This window comes from Pipistrellus kuhlii, unplaced genomic scaffold (genome assembly GCF_014108245.1).
Source record: "Pipistrellus kuhlii isolate mPipKuh1 unplaced genomic scaffold, mPipKuh1.p scaffold_m20_p_3, whole genome shotgun sequence".
Lineage (NCBI taxonomy): Eukaryota > Metazoa > Chordata > Mammalia > Chiroptera > Vespertilionidae > Pipistrellus > Pipistrellus kuhlii.
In genome coordinates, this window is record NW_023425529.1 from 166,780,670 (window position 1) to 166,803,154 (window position 22,485).

Consider the following 22,485-nt stretch of genomic DNA (forward strand, 5'->3'; position numbering starts at 1 on the left):
CATTGCCTTAGTAGGATGAAAATTCAATAACAATACAACTGTGTGTGTGTGTGTGTGTGTGTGTGTGTGTGTCTGTGTGTATGTATGTGTGTGTGTGAGTATATATATATATATATATATATATATATATATATATATAAAATACTTGAGAATCCTGATGCATGAAATTCTTGCAAGAGTAGGCCTTCACAGTTATAGCAGCCTCTATCTCTTTCTGCTGCCTGGATTCCTGCCTGGATCCTGCAGAAGCAGATCCAGCTTCGTCCCAGAAGGATGTCTAGAGGACTTCTGATCTAATTAGCATATTAAGCTTATATTATTGAACAATAGTTCATAAATCATGCATGGAGTGGAGGGGTCTCTTAGCCCAGCCTTCACCCTCTCCAATCTTGAACCCCTCAGGGGATATCAGACTGCCGGTTTAGGCATGATCCCTGGGGAATGGGGCCTAAACCAGCATTCAGACATCCCACTGGCTCTCCTGCCTGCCTACCTGATCGCCCTAACCACTCTTTCTGCCAGCCTGATCAACCCCAACTGCCCCCCCTAACAGACTGTTCACCCCCAACTTCCCCCCCCCCCCCGCCAGCCTGCTCACCTCCAACTGCCTCCAACTTTCCCTTTCTGCCTCCAACTATCCCTCCCTGCCAACCTGCTTGCCCCTAACTGCCCTCCTCTGCCAGCCTGATCTCCCCTAACCACCTCTGCCTCAGACCCACCACCATGACTTTGTCCAGAAGGTCTCCTGGAAGGTCTCCCAGTCTAGCTAGCATATTACCCTTTTATTAGTGTGTGTGTGTGTGTGTATATATATGTTTTTTTTTACTTCAAATTAGGGGAAAGGAATAATTTTCAGTTTTAAAGTATGTAAATTTATATTTACTATACTTCTAAATTATAAATGATATATTCATAAAATACTTAAATATCTCATAAAAGGTTTAAATATAATTAATATGTTTAATTTTTTTAAATGTAACAAATTTCTATGAGAATAAGTTTATCAAAAGTAGCAAAATGAAAATTTCAGAATATGGTAACTTACTTCTGACTTCACAAGAATCCTGTAGGCCTGCTCTCCAAATTGGATTATAGGATAATTGTGTTGTAATGTGAGAAAATCAGTTTTACTATTCTTTATTTGATAAAGCATATGCTCAAACATAGCTGTGGATTCCAATGGTTCAATTCCAAAACTGACGTTCACCAACTGCAATAATCCCCTGAATATTTAAACACATAAAATAACATAAAATAATAATTTAGATTTTCTCTTTGAGAAATGTAAATCAACACCAAATAAAAACTTTTATATAAATTTGATAGTTATCCTTATGATACAATTAAATATAGGAATCATTCCATTTTACTCAAATTTACTTTCAACCTAATTTATACTATCTGTCAGTTAGGGCATTTATAAGTCCCTATGGTTGTTATAGGGTTAATTCAAATGAATATTCTTTATTCTAGTAGACTTATTCTAAATAAATTTTATGACTGTAAGCTTAAGATAGAGACAACAAAAATATAAAAATTATAAAAGGAGGACAAAAAAAAAAAAACATATGAGAAGAAACACAACCAAAGCCTATATTTTCTTTGCTTTCACTCTATCATTCAAGGAATTTGTAAAAATTAAAGTGTTACATAAGATTGTCAACCATGTATATCTCTGGAATTAGCAATTACCTGAGTCCAGAACAGGTGCTTAGTGTCACAACTGAATTTGGAATCTCTGCAACATATCCTTGGTGGAAGCAATGGCTCTAACAGGAGTACATAAAGGTATGATTTAAACATTAAGTTTTTGGTTTCATACTTACTTTCTAGACATTATGAATGCACAGATTTAGCCAATTAACCAGTATTATTTACCAAATTTCCAGATTTTCTTTTGATCTACCTATAATTACTTCCTCTTAACACTCACCTGCCTATAAATTCCACCCAAAAAATCCTTTCTATAATAAATAATTCTATAATTTTAAAAGAACCTTTTAAAATAGGACATATAGCTTCCCAGACAAAAAATATATAAAGGAGTTTGTCACCTCCAAACCAGTATTACATAAAATGTAATACTTCTTAAAGAATAATAAGAAGAAAAAAGATAAACATATAAATAATGGCAATAAATATTTATCAGCCATTGAATCTAAAAATATATAAAATAAACAAGCAAAACAGAATCATAAAGAATAAATCCTGATGTAAGCTGTAAGATTTAATAAGTAGTAATATATTAATACTTGAGGCCCAGTGCATGAAAATTCATGCACTGGAGAGGGAGGGTCCCTCAGTCTGGCCTGCCCCCTCTTATAGTCTGGGATCCCTCAGGGGCGGAAGGCAACCCAGCATTCAAGGAAAGGCACGCCCCACCACACCTCTGCTTCTTCCACTGCCAGCAGTACAAGCTTCAACCATCCCTGGTTACCTGAGCCTCGGGTGGCCCTGGGCAGCTTGACAGAAGCCATTCGAGTCTTGCCTGTGCCTTGGGCCAGCCCTAGGCAGCTGGGGGCCTAAAGAGACTGGGGGACTCTGGAGGCAGGTGCGAGGGGTGGCCAGGTGCCTGCTACCTCAGCAAGGTTGAGGGGACTGGGCACCACCATCTTGTGGATGTGGGTGCCTCCATTTTTGAGGGTGTATCAGTCAATTAGCATATTCTCTCCTTATTGGCTATGGGGGCCACCATTTTTGAGATGGTGAGAGGGTCAATTAGCGTATTCTCTCTTTATTAGGTAGGATTGGCTCATAAATTATAACCCAAATAGCATTCTAATCCAAAATGTTAATAATAGGGTAATTAATTTGTTAAGATGCAGGGAAATTTTCTTTGCTTTTCACTTTTTAAAAAAAAAAATATATATATATATATATATATATATTATTGATTTTTTACAAAGAGGAAGGGAGAGGGATAGAGAACTAGAAACATCAATATGAGAGAAACATCGACTAGCTGCCTCCTGCACAACTCCTACCGGGGATGTGCCCACAACCAATGTACAATATATGCCCTTGACCAGAATCGAACCTGGGACCTTTCAGACCACAAAATGATGCTCTATCCATTGAGCCAAACCAGTTTCGGCTGCTTTTCACTTTTTAATTAAAGCTAAATATGCTGGAAAAAAATGAGGTGTATTTTTTTTTTAAGATATTATTAAGGAAATAATAAGGCAAACCATGTTCTAGATTAAATGATTCATAATATATTTTTTATTTCATTTACTGTATTTATTTTTAATTTAAATTTTATTTTTAATTAGAGTTCATATTAATATTATTTCATATTAGATCACTTACAATGTGTTTCCCTTGATATTTTCAGTACCCACCTGACACCATAAATAATTTTCACATTATTGACTTTATATTTTCTATGCTGTACTCTACATTTCCGTGAATATTCTGTAAATGTTAACTTGTATTCTTAATCCCTTCCCTTTTTCACCCAGTCCTCCAAATCCCCTCCCCATCTGGCAATCATTATTCTGTTCTAAATATATTTCTGTTTTGCCAAAATCAGTTTGGCTCAGTGGATAGAGCGTCGGCCTGTGGACTGGAGGGTCCCAGGTTCGATTCCGGTCAAGGGCATGTATCTTGGTTGCGGGCACATCCCCAGTGGGGGGTGTGCAAGAGGCAGCTGATCGATGATTCTCTCTCATCAATGTTTCTAACTCTCTATCCCTCTCTCTTCCTCTCTGTAAAAAATCAATAAAATATATATTAAGATATACAATATATATATATATATTTCTGTTTTGTATTTATGTACAAAGTTTTTGTAGTTTTAATGAACTCCAGTTTATTTTCTGTGGTTGTTTGTGCATATATTTTAAAAGAACTTGTATCTAAGATATAAAAAGAGATATTACAGCTGGGTAATAAAAACATATGTAACCTAATTAAAACTCCATAAGAGGTTTTTTGTTTTTTGGTTTTTTTTTAAATAAAAACTTGGAATACAGCTACAATAATCAAAACAGTGTGGTTCTGTAATAGGAGAGACATACAGACCAATGCAATAGAATTATGAGTTCAGAAATAAACTTATACATCCATAGTTATTAGATTTTTACATAACTTCCAAGATTATTCAATGTATAAGGAATAGTCTCACCAACAAATTGTGCTAGAAAAACTGAAAATCCATATGCAAAAGAAAATATCAGGTAATTACTATACACCATGTACAAAAATTAAGTCCAAATGGATCAAACATCCAAATATAAGAGCTGAAACTACAAAACTCTTATAAGAAATTATAGGGGTAAATCTCCATAAATTTGGATACGGCAGTGAGAAGTCTTTTCCTAGTTCTGGCACAGAAAGCACAAACAACAACCAAAAATAAAGTAGAGTATATTAAAATTACAGAAACTTGTGCAGATCAAAGGATTAGATCTAGAAAGAGACAACTCATAAAATGGGGAAAATGTTTGGAAATCATATAACTGATAAGGGTCTTGTTGAAATCAACATCAAAATAACAAATAGCATCTGTAATACTTACATTAACAAGGATACATTTCTTTAAAATGAAAAATAAGTACTAGTGAGGATCTGGAGCACTTGGAATTCTTGTATGTTGCTTATGGGAATGTGAAAACATGCAACTGGTTTGGAAAACAGTTTGGAGGTTCTCATAAATTTAAATATAAAATAAACCGAATGGTCCAAAAATTCAATTTCTAAGCATATACATGAGAAATTGAAAGCAGGTTTTCTAAAAAAATTTTTACACAAATGCTTATACAAATACTAGTCTAAATAAGTAATAAATAAATGAATAAATAAATTAATTAATTAATAAGTACTTGATAGAAGCTTTATCTTTCTTTTCTCAGCTGCATTTCTTAAGTATATGATCTGAAACTGCTGACTCATGTAATTGACAACATTCATTTGACTTCAACAGTGAACTTCTCACTTATTTTTCTAAGTTACCCAAAAATACCTTAATGGATATTTCTTCATATTTTTGTTCTTAATATTTTACATTATTAATCATCTTTAGTTCAAACTCTCATCCCCATGGACTTTCATGGCAAGTCTCAGGTTCTCCCTCAATATTCTCTTTCAGTATATATTCCCTTCCCTTCCCTTAAAAGTCTAGTGAAATCTAGAGTCAGTCTTAATCCTTTGTTAATCCTGTGCTGTTAAAACTTTAGAAGCATCCCATTCTCTCCTATGTATTTGTTTATGCATTTTAAACTCCCAGAGATGCATCTCCATCAGTAACCATTTGCTTTATTTCAAAAATATAGTGAGCCACCATCTCCCACCCACTGCCATCATCTGAACACACTCTGCTCCAAGAGAAGCAACAGCTGTATCTATGCACTGGTGCCAGCAGCCATTGTAGCTACAAGCTCTTCACAAAGTATAAGGTTTCTGAAACTCTATACAGCAGCAGAGAGCAATTCAGACTTTCAGCTCCTGGACTTGCACCCAGTTAGAGAAAATGATCCTCATGAGAGATTTCCCATTTGGGATATCTTTTAACCAATAAACACTAGCAAAGTTCAAAGGAGAAACAACTGACATCGGCTAGAGAATAGTCAGAGGAAATGCTCTCCGTCCCATAGATTTTTCACCATCTGACCCCACCAGGCAATACAAGTTGGCACAGCCAAGTTCCTTTTATCCCTGCAGGCTGCACAGGCAGAGATCCAGCAGGAGCTGCAGCAGAGCACAATATAACATCAAAGGACCCAAGAAAGCTAAATTGTCTTTGGAACAATAGAACACATTAAATCTATACTTAACCTAGGTGACTGCTTTCAAATTAAGATTATTTAGAAGTGAAGAAATCAACCAAAGAACTTGTATGCATTCATATTAGCATAACCAATGGTCACAGACACTGGGGCAGTGGGAGCTTGGGGTTAGGGATGGCTGTGGGGTGGGGGGGGGTGTCAACCTGGAAAAAAAGGAGACATATGTAAAACTTTGGACAATTAAAAAATATACAATAAAAATAGAGTGCAACTGAAAATCACACCCTATATCAACAAGCAAGGAAATCACAGCAAAAATGGGGAAAACACAACCACTGATATTAATATTGAGATGAGGCACATATTGAAACTATCACACAAAGATTTTTAAAAAGCTATGAAAATTTGTTACAATGAACATGGAAATTAAATTTGATGGTGGAGTAAGAAGCCCTATCTCCTCCATCCCCCAACAGACAAATTCAGCAACACTTCACGGGCAATTTCCCTTTGTGAGAAACCAGACACTAATAGAAAGCCTCTTGCACATCATACAAGAATGGAAAATCTCTTACCAAAGCCAGGAGGAAGGATTGGAACTTTTCACCAGAAACTACCCCAGAGAACTGCCTTATGATAAAAAACACATCCTCTAGTTACCATCCTACTGATGGAAAGGAAGTGGTTTGCGCACAAGTCCAAGGTCCTAATGTTTCTGTGGGGCTGATGCAAAGAACTAGTATCTGTGACAGGAGTCCTGGAGATCCAATGAGTTCAGCACAGTCTAGCCACTCAAGCAACAACAGAGGCAGTGGCTACTAGACACCATTGATTCATCCCCACCCTAACTCTGCCTAGAGTGAGTGGATGGAAAATCCCAGCTCTGTGCTTCCTCCTGGGGTAAGAAAGTTGATCCACACATTCAGTGCCTCCACTTCACCACAATTGCCCAAGGTACTAGCATCTGTCTCACCAATCCTGGAGCCCTGATGATTCCTGCACACTCCAGTTGAAAGGGAAAGAACAGAAGCAGCAGCTCTAGATGGTAAATGCCACTGGTCCTTTCTGCTGACCAGCACAGAGAAGGCAAGGATAAATAGATGCCTGCTTTGCCCTGAAGATGGCAAAGTGTTAGTAGAGGCCCCCAGATCTCTTTCCAGGATGTTTTGTGGGGTCCTCTTCTGTACTTCCCCAAAGTGAAGACTGAGGGAGCCCTCTAAGAAGCAGACATCAAAACAAAAAATTAATAAAATAGTCAGGAAAAGATGTCTCACACAAAGGAATAAGATAAATCTCTAAAACTGACCCTAATGAAACCAAGTTAAATGATTTACCTGACAGATAATTAAAATGAACTCTCATGAACATGCTCACTGAGCCCAAAAGAACAATGCAAAAATTTCTTATCAATGTCCTTTGGAAAAGAATGTAGTTGAATTTCAACAGTGGAGCCGAAACCGGTTTGGCTCAGTGGTGGAGCGTCGTCGGTCTGTGGACTGAAGGGTCCCAGGTTTGATTCCGGTCAAGGGCATGTACATTGGTTGCGGGCACATCTCCGGTAGGAGGTGTGCAAGAGGCAGCTGATCGATGTTTCTCTCTCATCGACGTTTCTAGCTCTCTATCTCTCTCCCTTCCTCTCTGTAAAAAATCAATAATACATACATATATATATATGTATACATATATATATATATACATACATATATATATATTTATTTATTTATTTATTTATTTTTTAAGACTGAATTACAACAATGGAGAAAATATTTACATACCACATATCTGGCATAATACATATTCACATAATAGATATCTCTATTTGAATGTGTAGGTTGGTCAAAAATTTTTTAAAAAACACAAATCAAACTAGAAAATGGAAAAAGACATTTAATGGGTATTTCACAAAAAGAAAACAAATAAGCACATGAAAATATGTTCAACATCATTAGTTACTGGGAAATGCAAATCAGAATCACAGGAGATATCACTACACATCTATCAGAAGGTCTATGAATTTTAATCCTGAATAGTGATCACCACAACAGGAATGCAGACACTCATCTCTCATACATTGCCAGTGGAAATATAAGATAGTACAACATTCTGGCAAATGTTTTGATAATTCTTTTTTTTTTAATATCTTTATTTTTGAAAGTATTATGTATGTCCTCTGTTTCCCCCATTGACCTCTACCACCCTAGCCCCACTTTCCAACCCATGCCTTCAACTTCCTTTTGTCTGTGTCTGTGGGTTTTTATGTATGATTGGTTCATTGGTTGATCTCTAACATCCCACCCTCCCTTCCCTGTTTTAATTCATTTTAAAATATAAAAATATACTTAAAATATGGCCACAATCATATACATGGATATGTGTTCCAAAGAAATAAAATTTTGCATTTCATCTAAACTACTAGATTTATTGGTGTAAAGCTTTTTTTCACCCCAATTTAAATTCTTTATTATTTAAATATTACATAAATACTTCTTTTTCCCCATTGACCTCTCCTTGGCAGCCCCCATCCCCCAGCACATGCTCTCACCCCCCACCACCACCACATCTGTGTACATTGGTTGTGCTCGTATGTAAGCATACAAGTTCTTTGGTTGATCTCTTAGCCCCACACTCCCCACCTTCAGAACTGGAGAGTATTATATTAAAGGAAATAAATCAGTCAGAGACAGATAAATATCACATGATCTCACTCATTTCTGAAATATAAAAACATAAACTGATGAACAAAAATAGAAACAGAGTCATAGAAGCATTGAACAGACTGGTGTAAAGCTTTTGAAATACTCCCAAATATTTATTTTTCTGTGTGACTAATAAAATCTCATTTTATCCCTAATATTAATGGAATTCTTATTCTGCAGAAGTCTTACTAGGATTATTAATTTTTAGTTATTTGAAGGAACTAATTTCTGAGCTTTAATATTTTCTTTTTCATGTTTCTGTATCATTTATTTCTGCTTTTATATGCATTATTGCCTTGCACTACAATGTTGGAATCTTGATAGAGTATTACATTTTGTTAACCTCATCTGAGGATATCTTTCCATTGATGTTTTTTAGGGACAGTGGAAGAGAGAGGGAAAGATAAAGACAAACATTGATATGAGAGAAACACATCAATTGATTGCCTACTGCATGAGCTCAGAACAGGGCCAGGGCCCAGGAGGAGCCTGCAACCAAGGTACTTATCCTTGACTGAAATAGAACCTAAGATTGCAGGCCATCACTCTATCCACTGAACCAACCAGTCAGGGCTAGAGTACTGCATTTTGTAGAGGAAGGTAATTATTTTAATGGTAACCCTCCTTACTCTGCTCATTGCTTCAGGCTATGGGATGAAGAATGGGGTGATAAAAATACCCATTACTCCAGATGCCTTCTCCTAAGAATTAGCCTTTCTGATCTCAGCTGAATGCCTGCTCATACAATGCTGCCTGGTCTGAACAATCCATTATCTTCCAACAATGTTTGACCTACAGCAACAATTTTCAATGAGTGTGTTGAAAGAGTTTTTGAAACAAGCAATACCTGACAAAATCTCTGTCAGGGGCAGAGACATCTTTTCCCTTACATTGTCAAGTTAAAAAAAAAAAATGGCAACAGCAAACACAACAATATCCATGCAGTGTAAGTGAATCAAAATTATACCTATATATTTTTTCAGGTGTGACACAGAATTTTTGTAATTAGCTTATGTGTAGTATGAGACAAAAAAAGTAAAAAAAAAAATAAAAAAAAAAATGAGCATTGACCTATGAACCAGGATATCACTATCCAATTCCTAGTCAGGGAACATGCCCAGATTGTAGGTTTGACTCCCAATAGGGAGCATGTTGGAAGTAGCTGATCAATGATTCTATTTCATCATTAATGTTTCTTTCACTTTCCATCCCTCTTCTTATGTGAAATATAAAAAGATATTTTAAAAATCACTGACTATAGTATTATCTCCATTTGAATCTCTACCTTTCAGTAGAATCTTATCCAGCAAATATGTAACATAATCCTCAATGAAGGACAGAAGGCAGCTACCCTCCCCCCAAATACATACATTTAATAGGCTCTGTCCATCTCTGGTCCTGGCTCCTTCAAGTTCCAACTGCTTCAGCATCCCTGAACTCCAATCTCTTAGTGGTTGCTTAATTCTACTTCTTATGCTGTGCTTAAGACATTATTCCCAGACAGAAGATCAAGTTAAATTTGAGACTCACCTTCTAGGTGTCCTGTTCCTCAGTGAGAAATCTCCTGATCTGTCTATTGCCAAATGCCTAAACACAGGTACCTCATGTACAATATTTTATTGTGCTTTCTACTTATAGATGATTATAACAATCTATGCCAGATACTATTTATTTATTTATTTATTTATTTATTTATTTTTCTCTTAATTTATTTTTATTATTGAGAGTATTTCAGATGTCCCCCCTCCCCCTCCCTAAGTCCCATCCATCTGATTTCTCCTCACCACCCCAGGCCTTCATCCCACTATTGTCTGTGTCCATGTACTGTGCCTATATGGATTTATATTAATATCTCAATTACAATAAATAGAATCTGACCAATCATATGTCAACATTGGTTTCTTCCAACTCATACAATATATTCTAGCAAAATGAGAACTTTGCAGACTAAGGCTAACTTTCCCATATACTTTGAAAAATTTCCTTACTACTACCAGGATTTTGGGTTACAATTAAAATTCCTATGTTTCACACTGAACATACTCAGTTTCTGTACCTAATATGCTTTTCTGTCCTCACTTTCTCAATGGTCAATCTACAATTTCCACCGTTTCCTCTCCACTCAGAGACTAGGATATATCAATTTAAACTATTCAATGTGTTGGGGTTTTTATAAAATCTTTTTTAGCTCCTTCAGCTATTTTTGGTTTGTTTGTTTCTTCTCAAATTTTTACTAATACTTCCAGATAGTAAATGACTTTCTTGAATAAATGACTCCTAAATTTTAAACTTAAAAAGCAGTTTTTCTATTCTATATGATTTTATTGTAATTGCCACATTATATAATACTTAGATTTTTTTTTATCAGTTTGCCCAATAATTCTGTGGAGTATAAAACAATATATTTCTTCTCACCATTAACACATAAAAAATACAATCTACAAGAATAAAAGGAAGACTTACCTTTTTAAATGAAGAATGTGGAAATAATGTTCCTGACTTGTTGTATATATATACCAGGAAATGAGGGTCTAAAAGTGACCTAATTCAACCAAGATAATGACACTTCATTGTATGAATATTATTAATAAAAGAAACTTCAAGAATCAAATTTACTTTCAATTACAGAAGCTCAGATACCCAAACAATTAAATGGACTCATCTTTCCATGATCTAATTTGCATTCTACAAGCATAATGTGTATATAAAATAAAAGAATAACCAGTATAACCAGATACCAATATGAAACCTACAATGACATAGCTTTAGCTTTAGTAAGAACCAGAACTTCCAGATTCCCACAACAAAGTTTTCTTTTAGATTTAAGCATCAGTACATCTGATAGCATGAACAGGCCAGCTAATATTTACAAAAAAGTAGCCATTCATTGATAAAGGCAAAAAGCATGCTTTTTTTTTTATGTAGTTATACTATGGTAAAAACAATGGATGCCCCTGGCTGGGCAGCCTTTACTGCTGCTGAAATCTCTCCCAGTGTGGCCAGCTCTGCCACAGAGACCACACCATCTTGAAGGGGAAAGTGACTGTGATAGGAAGCCGAGCCTTACCTTCTAGTGGGGAGACCTCAGATACTTCCCGGGACCCTACAACCACAATACCAGGGACCAGCTGCCTAAACTGCAAACTTAAAAACATTGGGACTCCAGCCCCCAAGACCATGGACTCCTAAATAGTCTATCAAGGGGGAGACAAAGTGGCACAAAAATGCAGATTAGCCCTGCTTCTCACAGAGCAGATAGAAGGAACAGCTGAATCAAACAGCACCCACACGGAACTGGCAAATTATACACAGCTGGTGAGGCAATCTATGGACAGAAAGGTCATATATAACCTAGCTAGAGAATGATGAGGTCTGGGAGCTAGGCTGGAGGGAGAAATGAGCTTAGCAAGATCTAAGAGTTTCAGAAAAAAACTGCGCCCCACAAAATGCACAGCTATTGGAGTTAGTGTAGCCCACGTATGTGGAAGGGGGTCCCACAGGGCTGTTGGCAGAAGAGGACTCTAGAAATCAACTCACAGATTGGCTGGGCCCAGAAAGGCATCCTGAAGTTATATCAGTATACCGACTGTGTAGTGCCAGTGGAAAAAGATGTGTGCAGAGATGCACACATTGCCAGGGGGAAAAGATGCAACTCCACATGCTTACTCTGGCTTTTTTCTTTTTAAATCCTTGCTTTTGATTACTAAGCCCAGTACATAGGATCTTCCAATCAAAAATACTCACAGGGTAGTTTTTTTTTGTGTGTGGAACCTGAGGATCAGAGTGGGGAGAGACAAAAAGGAACCAGCTCTGGGGCAATCTGTCCCTTCAACCCAGTATTAAATGACATAAGGAAAGCAATCTAAACACTGGGTAGCCTTTTATCCCTGGATATTAATACATAAATACTGCAACCCAGAGGTTGAATTACAAATTGTCTCTTATGTAAATACAACTAAAGGCAGGCTGAGAAACAAAGAGATCCTGCCCCCATGAAAACAGAGTTGTGGCTTATGACACAGAGGAGCAGGGGATCACAGAGAACTTCAATACTGTTCTGACTACCTGACAGGAAACAGACATGTCAAACAGAACAACAAAGGAAGTAATGACCTACACTACTTCACTTTCTATTTTTTTTATCTTTTACTTAAGAAACTAACTACATTTTTTCTCACTTGATTTTACCTTTTTATTATTATAGTTTAATTTTTCATTGTGATTACTATTATTTTACTTTTTTAAATTTTATTTATTTTGGGGGGGATTAATGTTCTACATTATATTTCTATTTTTCCTTTAGCATTATTTTACTCTATCTCAATTTTAACTTTATGCCAACAGTCTGTTCCTCACTTGTCCCTTTTTACGTCTCATTTCTCTTACCCTGTTCCTCCTTTAGTTTTTCCATATTCTTTATATTTACTCCCTGTTAAAAAAGTTGATCTTACTTATATATCTAATTTCTGTTCCCCTTTTCTAAGTCCATATATACTTCTCTTTTCTCTTTCTTCACTATCCAATTTTTTTTCTGCCTTTGTTTTGTTTTGTTTTGTCTTTTTCTTTCTCTCTTGTTCTTTGTTTGATTTTTTTATTAGTTTGGATTGTTGTTTTTCTTATTTTTCTTCTATTGTTCCTCTCCTCACCTAATATTGTGTTCTACTAATAGCTTAACTAATTCCAATCACCAACTCAGGCCTATCTATTGGATATTCTCCATATCCAATAGTTAACACATACATAAATAGATAGATATACATTTTTTGTATTTTGTCTTTTACTTTTATTCTTATACATTCATTCTCTTTCTACCTCATTTATACTGAATTGTGGTTATTTCTCTATTTATTCAATTCCTTGACATTACATTCTTGGAATAAGCTCTGCCTCTTCAGATTCATCTGGATATTGGTTGGTTGGGTGTTTGTTGTTTGCATTTTTTTGATTAGTTATTGTTTTATTGGAGTTTTCTCCCCATGTACATATATTTAACCCCTTCTTTATTCCTTTCTTTCTTTTCTCTCTTACATCTTTTTCCTTTTCTCAATATCATTTTGCACTCTTTTTTTTCATTCCCTAATTCTCTTTTCTCTGGTGATCACCTTTATTTGGGGTTATTAGTATCGTGAATACATTTGTGTTTGGTGACTTGTGCATTGTGTCTTGTTGTGTTGTATTTTATGCCTTTAAGTCAATGCAGGATAGAGAAAGCTACATAACCAGACACCCAGAAAGGAATGATCATGAGGAGACAAAGGAACAACCTGCACATGAAAGAATAAATGAATCAGAAGACAAGGAAGTAAATGAAATAGAGGCAAGCAATATGTAAGAGAAAAATTTCAGAGAAGTGGTCATAAGGTCACTCAAAAGGATGGAAGACAAATACAATAATATGTGTAAGAACCAAAAGGAAATGAAGAAGAACCAAGAAAAACTGAAAAATGACATCACTTCAATAAAGAACTCAATATAAAGCATCTACAATATATTAGAAGAAGAGGAGGACTGAGCTAGCATCAATGAGCTAGAAGACAAGGTAGGAAAAATACTCAAGCAGAGCAGCATCTAGAAAAAAATACTTAAAAAACAGGAAGAGAACCTAAAGGAAATTTGGGACAACAGAAAATAAAACATCTGCATTATAGAGATAACAAAAAGAGAGGAAGCTGAGCAAGGAATAGAAAACCTGTTTGAATAATGACAGAAAACTTCCCTGATATAGGGAAGGAAAACTCACACAAGTCCAAGAAGCTCACAGAGTCCCAAACAAGATGAATCCCAAAAGTCCAACACCAAGACACATTATAATTCAATTGAAAAACACCAATGACAAAGTAAAAATGTGAAAGACTTCCAGAGAGACACAGAAAGTTACCTACAAATGATCACCCATCAGACTATTGAGACTGATTTCTCAACAGAAACACATCAGATCAGAAGGGAATAGAATGAAATATACAAAGTTATGCAAAGGAAGAATATAAATCCAAGAAAACTGTATCCAGCAAGGCTATCAATCAGAAATTGGGAGCTTCACTGACAAAAAAGAACTAAGGGAGATTATTATCACAAAATCATCAATGCAAGAAATGCTAAATGGTCTGCTATAAAAAAGAAAAATAGGAAAGAAAGGAACACAGGCATAAAGAATAAAAATGGTGACAGTAAAGTACCTATCAATAATATTAAATGCAAATGGATTAAATGCCCCAATCAAAAGACATAGGGTAGCTAACTGGATAAGAAAACATGACCCATATATCTGCTGTCTACAGGAAAAACTACCTCAGAACAAAGGACTCATACAGACTGATGGTGAAGGGATGGAAAAGGTTTTTCAGGTGATTGGAAATGGAAAAAAAAAAAAAAAAAGCTGAGGTAGCAATATTTATAGCTCACAATTTATACCTCAAAGTGAAGGCCATAACAAGAGATAAGGAAGGCCACTTCATAATTCTAAAAGGAGCAACCCAACAATATATAAATATATATGCATCCAAGACATGAGCATACAAATACATTAAAAAAAAAAATTCTGGGGATATCAAGGGAGAGGTTCACAGCAATACAGTTATATTAGGGGACTTTAATACCCCACTAAGACAAATCTTCTAAACAAATAATCAGCAAAGAAACATCAATCCTAAATGACTCACTAGAACAGATGGAATTAATAGACATCTTCGGAACATTTCACCCCAAAGCCACAGAACATACCGTATTTTTCGGACCATAAGACGCACTTTTTTTCCCCCAGAAGTGGGAGGGGAAAGTCCCTGCGTCTTATGGTCCAAATATAGCCTACACATATACTTTAAAAAAAAAGGTTTTTTACTTGCCCGGCTCTGTGTTGTCTCTGTGTGCTTGCCCGGCTCTAAAATGGTTCTAAATGCTGCTGTTTACTTTACAGGGTTGATTACATGTGTTTATGACTGTGATGTTGGGTTTTAATGCACATAAAATATTTTAGGACACTATTTGTTTCATAATCTTTTTTTCTTCATTTCCCTTCTCTAAAAACTGGTGCGTCTTATGGTCCGGAGCATCTTATGGTCCGAAAAATACGGTACATTCTTCTCAAGTGTACATGAGCTATTTTCAAAGATAGACCACTATTGGGACACAGGCAAAGTCTCATCAAATTCAAGAAGATATAAATCATATCAAGCATCTTTCCAGTGGCATAAAACTAGAAATCAACCACAATAAAAAAAAATCAAACAACTGGAGGCTAAATAGCATGCTCTGAAACAAATACTGTGTTACTAGAAGAGATCAAATAAGAAACAAAGCATCTTGGTAACAAATGACAATGAAAAAAAATACAAAATCTATGGGACACGGTGAAAGCAGTCTTGAGAGGAAAGTTTAAAGCTCTACAGGCCAATCTTAAAAAATAAGAATCAATGGTAATAAAATATCTAACTCTACAGCTCAAAGAGAAATAGAGCAACAGGAAAAGCCCAGCATAAGCAAAAGGAAGGAGATAATAAAGATCGGAGCAGATATAAACGTCACAGAGACCAATAAATAAATAAATAAATAAATAAATAAATAAATAAATAAATAAATACAAAAGGTCAACAACCAAGAGTTGGCTCTTTGAAAGGCTAAACAAGATTGATGAAACTCTAGCCAGGCTCACCAAGAAGCAAAGAGGACCCAAATTAACAAAAGCAAAACATCAGTCAGCCTACTCTTGTACGCTCCCCCGACTGGGGACTGAGCCTGCAACGCTGGTAGGTATCCTGACCAAGAATCAAACTGACAACTTTTTGGTGCCTTTTGGTCATGAAAAAGCAAGCAATGAAGTGAACAAAAAATAAAGCAAAGGCCTTTCATTGAGCATCAACCTACAAACAAGGAGGTCACGGTTCAATTCCCGGACAGGGCACATGCCTGGGTGCAGGAAGCAGCCAACCGATGGTTCTCTCTCACCACTGATGTTTCTATTTCTTCCTCTCCCTTCTTCTCTGAAATCAATAAAAATATAGTTTAAAATAACACAAAAAATAAAGACCTTTCACCTGCTCCACATACACTTGAATTTACTTTCAGGTCTTTAACATGAAGATGGGACACTGAGATGCTAAGAAAAGACAAGCCGCCACAGAGGCTCTGCAGTGTAATCTTGGGAGTCATGATTATTTACAAAGCATTTTTAAATATTACTTCTATTTGATGAGAACCATGGAGCATCATAGTTGGAAGATATAACTCAGCCCACTGTTAGTTAACAGAATATGAATATGAGACTGAAAGATTTCGTAGCTGGATGGAAATGGGGGGAAAACCCAGCATACTGGACAACTCTCCAACCTCCTAAGATCCTGGGGCCTCAGGACCTTCATCCCACATGAGCAAGAATAAACAATTAGAACAGGTAATTTCTTGTGATTTGTTATGACTACTGGGAGAATCTCTCATACATGGAATATGGGCACACAATGGAGGATAACAGAGGTTAGGAGATAGAAAAATCCAGTTGTACAAAATTTATTGAATATTCCAGCTCTCAAACCTCACAGCTTAGTGAATGCTCGTACAGAGATGGTGTGTCACAGCTAATTATTGTATGATGGCTGCCACCTTGTTGATTCCCACTGGACTTCAGGCAAACATCAGCCACGGGCAAACAAAGCCTTTCCTGCTGGCCTCCTCCATCATTCCCCTCACCTGCCCTGGCCCAGGCCCCTCAAAAAAGACTTACACTTCAGCTTAGACTAGCTGCGTACTTCATCCATGAACAGTGAAGGTTCATGGCAGTGCATTCACAGTTAGCTCTGCCACAGGGTTTTATTGTTAGTGTATATGTGAATCTTTCCATTTCCAACGCATAAATAAATACAGTGAAGGGAAAAAAATCAGAAATTAAAGCGGTGAAGTAACAACCAATCTCACAGAAATACAAATGATTATGAAAAAAGACTATGAACAACTCTATTCCAACAAAATGAACAACTTAGATGAAATAGGACATATTCATTCAAAAATTCAAGCTCCCAAAACTCAAACAAGAAGAATCAAGAAACCTGAATAGGCCAATAACTACAAAAGAAATTGAAATAGCAATAAAAAATCTTCCAGCAAACAAAAGCCCTGGTCTGGATGTCTTTACAGGGAAATTCTTCCAAGCATTCAAAGTAGAACTAAAACCTATCATCCTCAGACTATTCCAAAAAATTCAAGAGGAAGGCATACTTCCAAGCTCTTTCTATGAAACTAGCGTTACCCTAATCCCAAAACCAGATAAAGACACCACAAAAAAAGAGAACTACCAATATCCTTGATGAGCATAGATGCTAAAATCCTCAACAAAATTCTACCAAATCGGTTTTAGCATTACATTAGAAAGATCATACTCTATGACCAAGTGGGATTTATTCCAGGGATGCAAGGCTAGTACAATATCCACAAATCAATAAATGTGATACATCACATAAACAAACTGAGAAACAAAAAAACACATAATAATATCCATTGATGCATGAAAAGCATTTGACAAAATCCAACACCCTTTCTTTTTTAAAATATATTTTATTGATTTTTTACAGAGAGGAGGAGAGAGGGATAGAGAGCTAGAAACGTCGATGAGAGAGAAACAACGACCAGCTGCCTCTTGCACACCCCCTACCGGGATGTGCCTGCAACCAATGTACATGCCCTTGACCGGAATCGAATCTGGGACCTTTCAGTCCACAGACTGATGCTCTACCACTGAGCCAAACCGGTTTTGGCCCAACACCCTTTCTTGATAAAATGTCTCAGCCAAGTGGGAATAGAGGGATCATACTTCAACATACAAAAGCCCTATTATGACAAACCTATAGCCAACATCATACTCAATGTGAAAAAATAAACTCATTTCCCCTAAGGACAGGAACAAGACAAGAGCTTTCACCACTCCTGTTTGATAAAGTATTGGAAGTGCTAAACATTGACATCAAACAAGTAGAAATAAAAGGTATACAAATTGGAAAGAAGAAGTAAAACTGTCCTTATTCACAGATGACATGATATAATACATAGAAAACCCCAAAGACTACATAAAAATAAAAATAAAAAACTACTAGACCCAACAAATACATTTGGCAATGTAGCAGGATACAAAATTAAAATCTCTGTATACTTCAATAATGAACTCACAGAAAGGAAAATGAAAAAAAAAATCCCATTTACCATTGAACTAAAAAAATTAAGATACCTAGGAATAAATCTAACTAAGGACTTAAAAGACCTATACTCAGAAAACTACAGGACTTTGAAAAAAGAAATAGAGGGAGACATAAATAAATGGAAGAACAAACCATGTTCATGGATTGGTAGAATAAACATCATTAAAATGTCCATACTATTCAAAGCAATTTATAAATTCAATACACTTCCCATTAAATTACCAATGGCATATTTCAAAGACCTAAAATAAACTCTCCAAAAATTCACCTGGAATAAAAAAAAAAGACCCCAAATAGCCACAGCAATTCTGAGACAGAATAAAAAATTTGGAGGGATCACAATACCAGATAGCAAGCTATATTTCCAAGTCAAGGTTCTCAAAACTGCCTGGTACTTGCCAAAGAACAGACACATAGACCAGCTGAACAGAACAGAGAACCCAGAAATTGACACAAGCCATTATATTCAATTAATATTTCACAAAGGGGACAAGAGCATACAATGGCATCAAAACAGTCTCTTTAATAAATAGTGCTGGGAAATTTGGTCAGATTTATGAAAAAAAAATGAAACTAGATTAGCAACTTACACCATACACAAAAACAAACTCAAAATGGCTAAAGGACTTGAATGTAAGATAGGACACAATAAAAATCCTACAAAACTCCATAGAAAGCAATAATAATGGACATATGTCATAGCAATATTTTACAGACACAGCTCCTTGGGCAATGGAGACTAAAGAGAAAATAAACAAATGGAAGTACATAAAAATAAAAAGCTTCTGCATAGCAAAAGAAACCATCAACAAAACAAGAAATCCCAGTGCATGGAAGAACATATTAATGTTTGCCAATGATATTTCCAATAAGGGTTTAATCTCCAAAATTTGTAGAGAACTCATACAACTTAACAAAAGGAAGATAAATGATCCAATCAAAAAACGAGCAAAGGATCTAAATAGACACTTATGGAAAGAGGACATACAGAAGGCCCAGAGACAGATGAAAACATGCTCAAAGTCACTGATCATCCAAGAGATGCAAATCAAAATAGCAATGAGGTACCACCTCACACCTGTCAGAATGACTGTCACTAACAAAACAACAAATGACAAGTGTTGTCAAGGATGTGGAGAAAACCTCCTGCACTGCTGGTAAGAATGCAGACAGGTACAGCCGTTATGGAAGACAGTATAGTGCTTCCTGAAAAAGTTATAAATGGAACTCCCATTGGACCCAGTAATCCCACTTCTGGGATTATATCCCAAGAAACCAGAAACACCAATCAGAAAGAACATATGAAGTCCTATATTCATAGCAGCACAATTTACAATAGCTAAGATTTTGATACAGCCTAAGTGCCCATCAGTAGATGGATGGATTCAGAAACTGTGGTACATCTACAGGAAGGAATACTATGCTGCTATAAAATAAGAATAAACTTTTACCATTTGCAACAGCATGGATGGAATTGGAGAGCATTAAGCTAAGTGAAATAAGGCAGTCGGAAAAAGGTAAATATCACATGATCTCACTCAAATGTGGGATACAATGATCAACATAATTTGATGAACAAGGACAGATCCAGAGACAAATGTTAGGAGGGGAGTTTAGAGAGCAACCAAAGAACTTGTATGCATGCATATGAGCATAATCAATGGATACAGACACTGGAGAAGTGGGGACTTGTCAGGTTTGGGAATAGCTGGGGATGGAGGCTCAATTGGGGAAAAAGGAGACATATGTAAAACTTTAGACAATAAATAAATTAATTTAAAATATAAAGGAATAAAAAGGAATAAAAATATTGACCTAATATAAATTATGGACTTTGGGTTATAATGATGTGTGGGTTCAGTATAATCAATTACAACAATACTAGAGGCCTGAAGCATGAAATTTATGCAAGTGTAGGCCTTCTTCCCTCAGCTGCCAATACCTGCTACCCTCTGGCACCTGGGACCCATGTTTCCCTCTGGCCATTGGCACGCACCCAAGACCCAAACATCCCTCTGGCCCTGGCTTCATGTGGAACAATGTCTGGAATGATTTCTGATCTAATTAGCATATTGCCCTTTTATTATTATAAACTAGAGTCCCAGTGCATGAAATTCATGCACAGGGGTGGTGGTGTCCCTCAGCCCAGCCTACACCCCCTCCAATCTGGGACCCCTTGAAGGATGTCCTAATGCTGGTTTACAGGGATTGGGCCTAAACCAGCAGTCGGACATCCCTCTCGCAATCTGAGATTGCTGGCTCCCAACCACTCACCTGCCTGCCTACCAGCCTGCTTGCCCCCAACTTACCCCCCAACATGCCAGCCTGCTCACCCCCAAATGCCTCCCCACCAGCCTAATCATCCCCAATGGCCTTCTATACCAGTGTGCTCACCCCCAACTGCCTCCCCTGTAGGTCTGCTTGCCCCAATTGCCCCCCCTACTGGCCTACTCACCCCTACCTCCCTTCCCCACTGGCCTGCTTACCCCCAACAGCCTCCCTGCTAGCCTGCTCACTCCAAAGTTCCCCCTCCACTATCCTGATCACCTCCAACTGACCCCCACTGACAGCCTGCTTGTCCCAACTGGCCCGCCCCTGCTGGTCTGCTTAACCCCAATGATCCTACTCCCTACCAGCCTGATTGCCCATAACTGCCGTCCCATCCTGGACTGATCACCCACAACTGTCTTTCCTTTTTGGACTCTAACTGCCTCTACCTCATCCCCACCACCATGGCTTTGTCCAGAAGAACATCAGGAAGGTCTCCTGGAAGGTCTCCCAATCTAATTAGCATATTACCCTTTTATTATTGGGTAATAATAGTATAGATAGAGGTCTGGTGTATGGGTGGGGGCCAGCTGGTTTGCCCAGATCAGGATGGGGGTTCCCTTGAGGCATGGGGAGGGTTAGGCAAGGGGCCTGTGGTGGTTTGAAGGCAGGCCATGCACCCATAGAATGAGAGTCCTTGCCTGGGTGGCATGGCCACAGCCCTTTCCAGATGGGGCTCCCCACTGGGATGCCTAGCCAGCCTGGCTGAGGGGCTGATGGCTATTTGCAGGCTGGCCAAGCCCCCTAGCAGGAACCCTCACTCCATGGAGTGTGGCCAGCCTAGGTATGGAGCTGAGGGCTATTTTCAGGCTGGCCATGACCCCAGGTGATCCAGGCTCCCAGTCGCTCCTTTTTATCTTTTCTTTTCTTTCCTTTACTTTTCTTTTTTCTTTTCTTTTCTTTCCTTTTCTTTCCTTTTTTCTTTTCTTTTCTTTCCTTTTCTTTTCTTTTCTTTTTCGGTGCCTCCTTAAACTGAGGTCAGGGCCAGCTGGAAGCAGGTATCTGGGATTTATTTATCTTCTATAATTAAAACTTTGTAGCCTTGAGCAGAGGCCAGGGTCGGCCAGCCTGGGTGGAAAGCTTGGCTTCCTCCATCGCAGTGGCAACCCTGGCTTCCTGCTCACTCCAGCTCTGTGGTCATCTATGTTGGGTTAATTTAAATAATTGCTCCTGATTGGCTGGTGAGTGTAGCAGAGTGATGGTCAATTTGCTTGTTTCTCTTTTATTAGTGTAACTTAGAACCCAGTGCATGAAATGCATACACAGGTGGGGTCTCTAGGCCTGTCCAGCAATCAGGGCCTATAGGGGTCATATCACCTATTCCCAATTGGGGCCACATCTACCAGGTGCTGTATGGGGCCTGCCAGGCACTGGATGGGGGTTGCAGAATGAGGCCTGCCAGATTGAACTTGCCAGCCAGGGGAGGGACTGTGGTAGGTTTGCCGGCTGGAGGATAAAACAGGGGGCATTTGGCTGACAGTGGGAGGTTGGCTGTGGGAGTGTACTGACCACCAGGGGACAGCTCCTGTGCTGAATGTCTGCCCCTGATGGTCAGTG

At 37.5% G+C, this 22,485-nt stretch overlaps 1 protein-coding gene across 1 annotated transcript in view; it reads right to left on the minus strand.

Moving 5' to 3' along the window:
- Positions 1-22,485, minus strand: part of LOC118729714 (A disintegrin and metallopeptidase domain 3) — an 89,771-nt gene that overhangs the window by 46,282 nt on the left and 21,004 nt on the right. Inside the window, exons 4-6 of the mRNA XM_036457139.1 lie at positions 10,886-10,964; positions 1,693-1,769; positions 1,046-1,223 (exon numbers count right to left, since the gene is read on the minus strand). Coding sequence (XP_036313032.1) covers positions 1,046-1,223; positions 1,693-1,769; positions 10,886-10,964 — 334 coding nt within the window. The remainder of the gene's footprint in view (positions 1-1,045; positions 1,224-1,692; positions 1,770-10,885; positions 10,965-22,485) is intronic.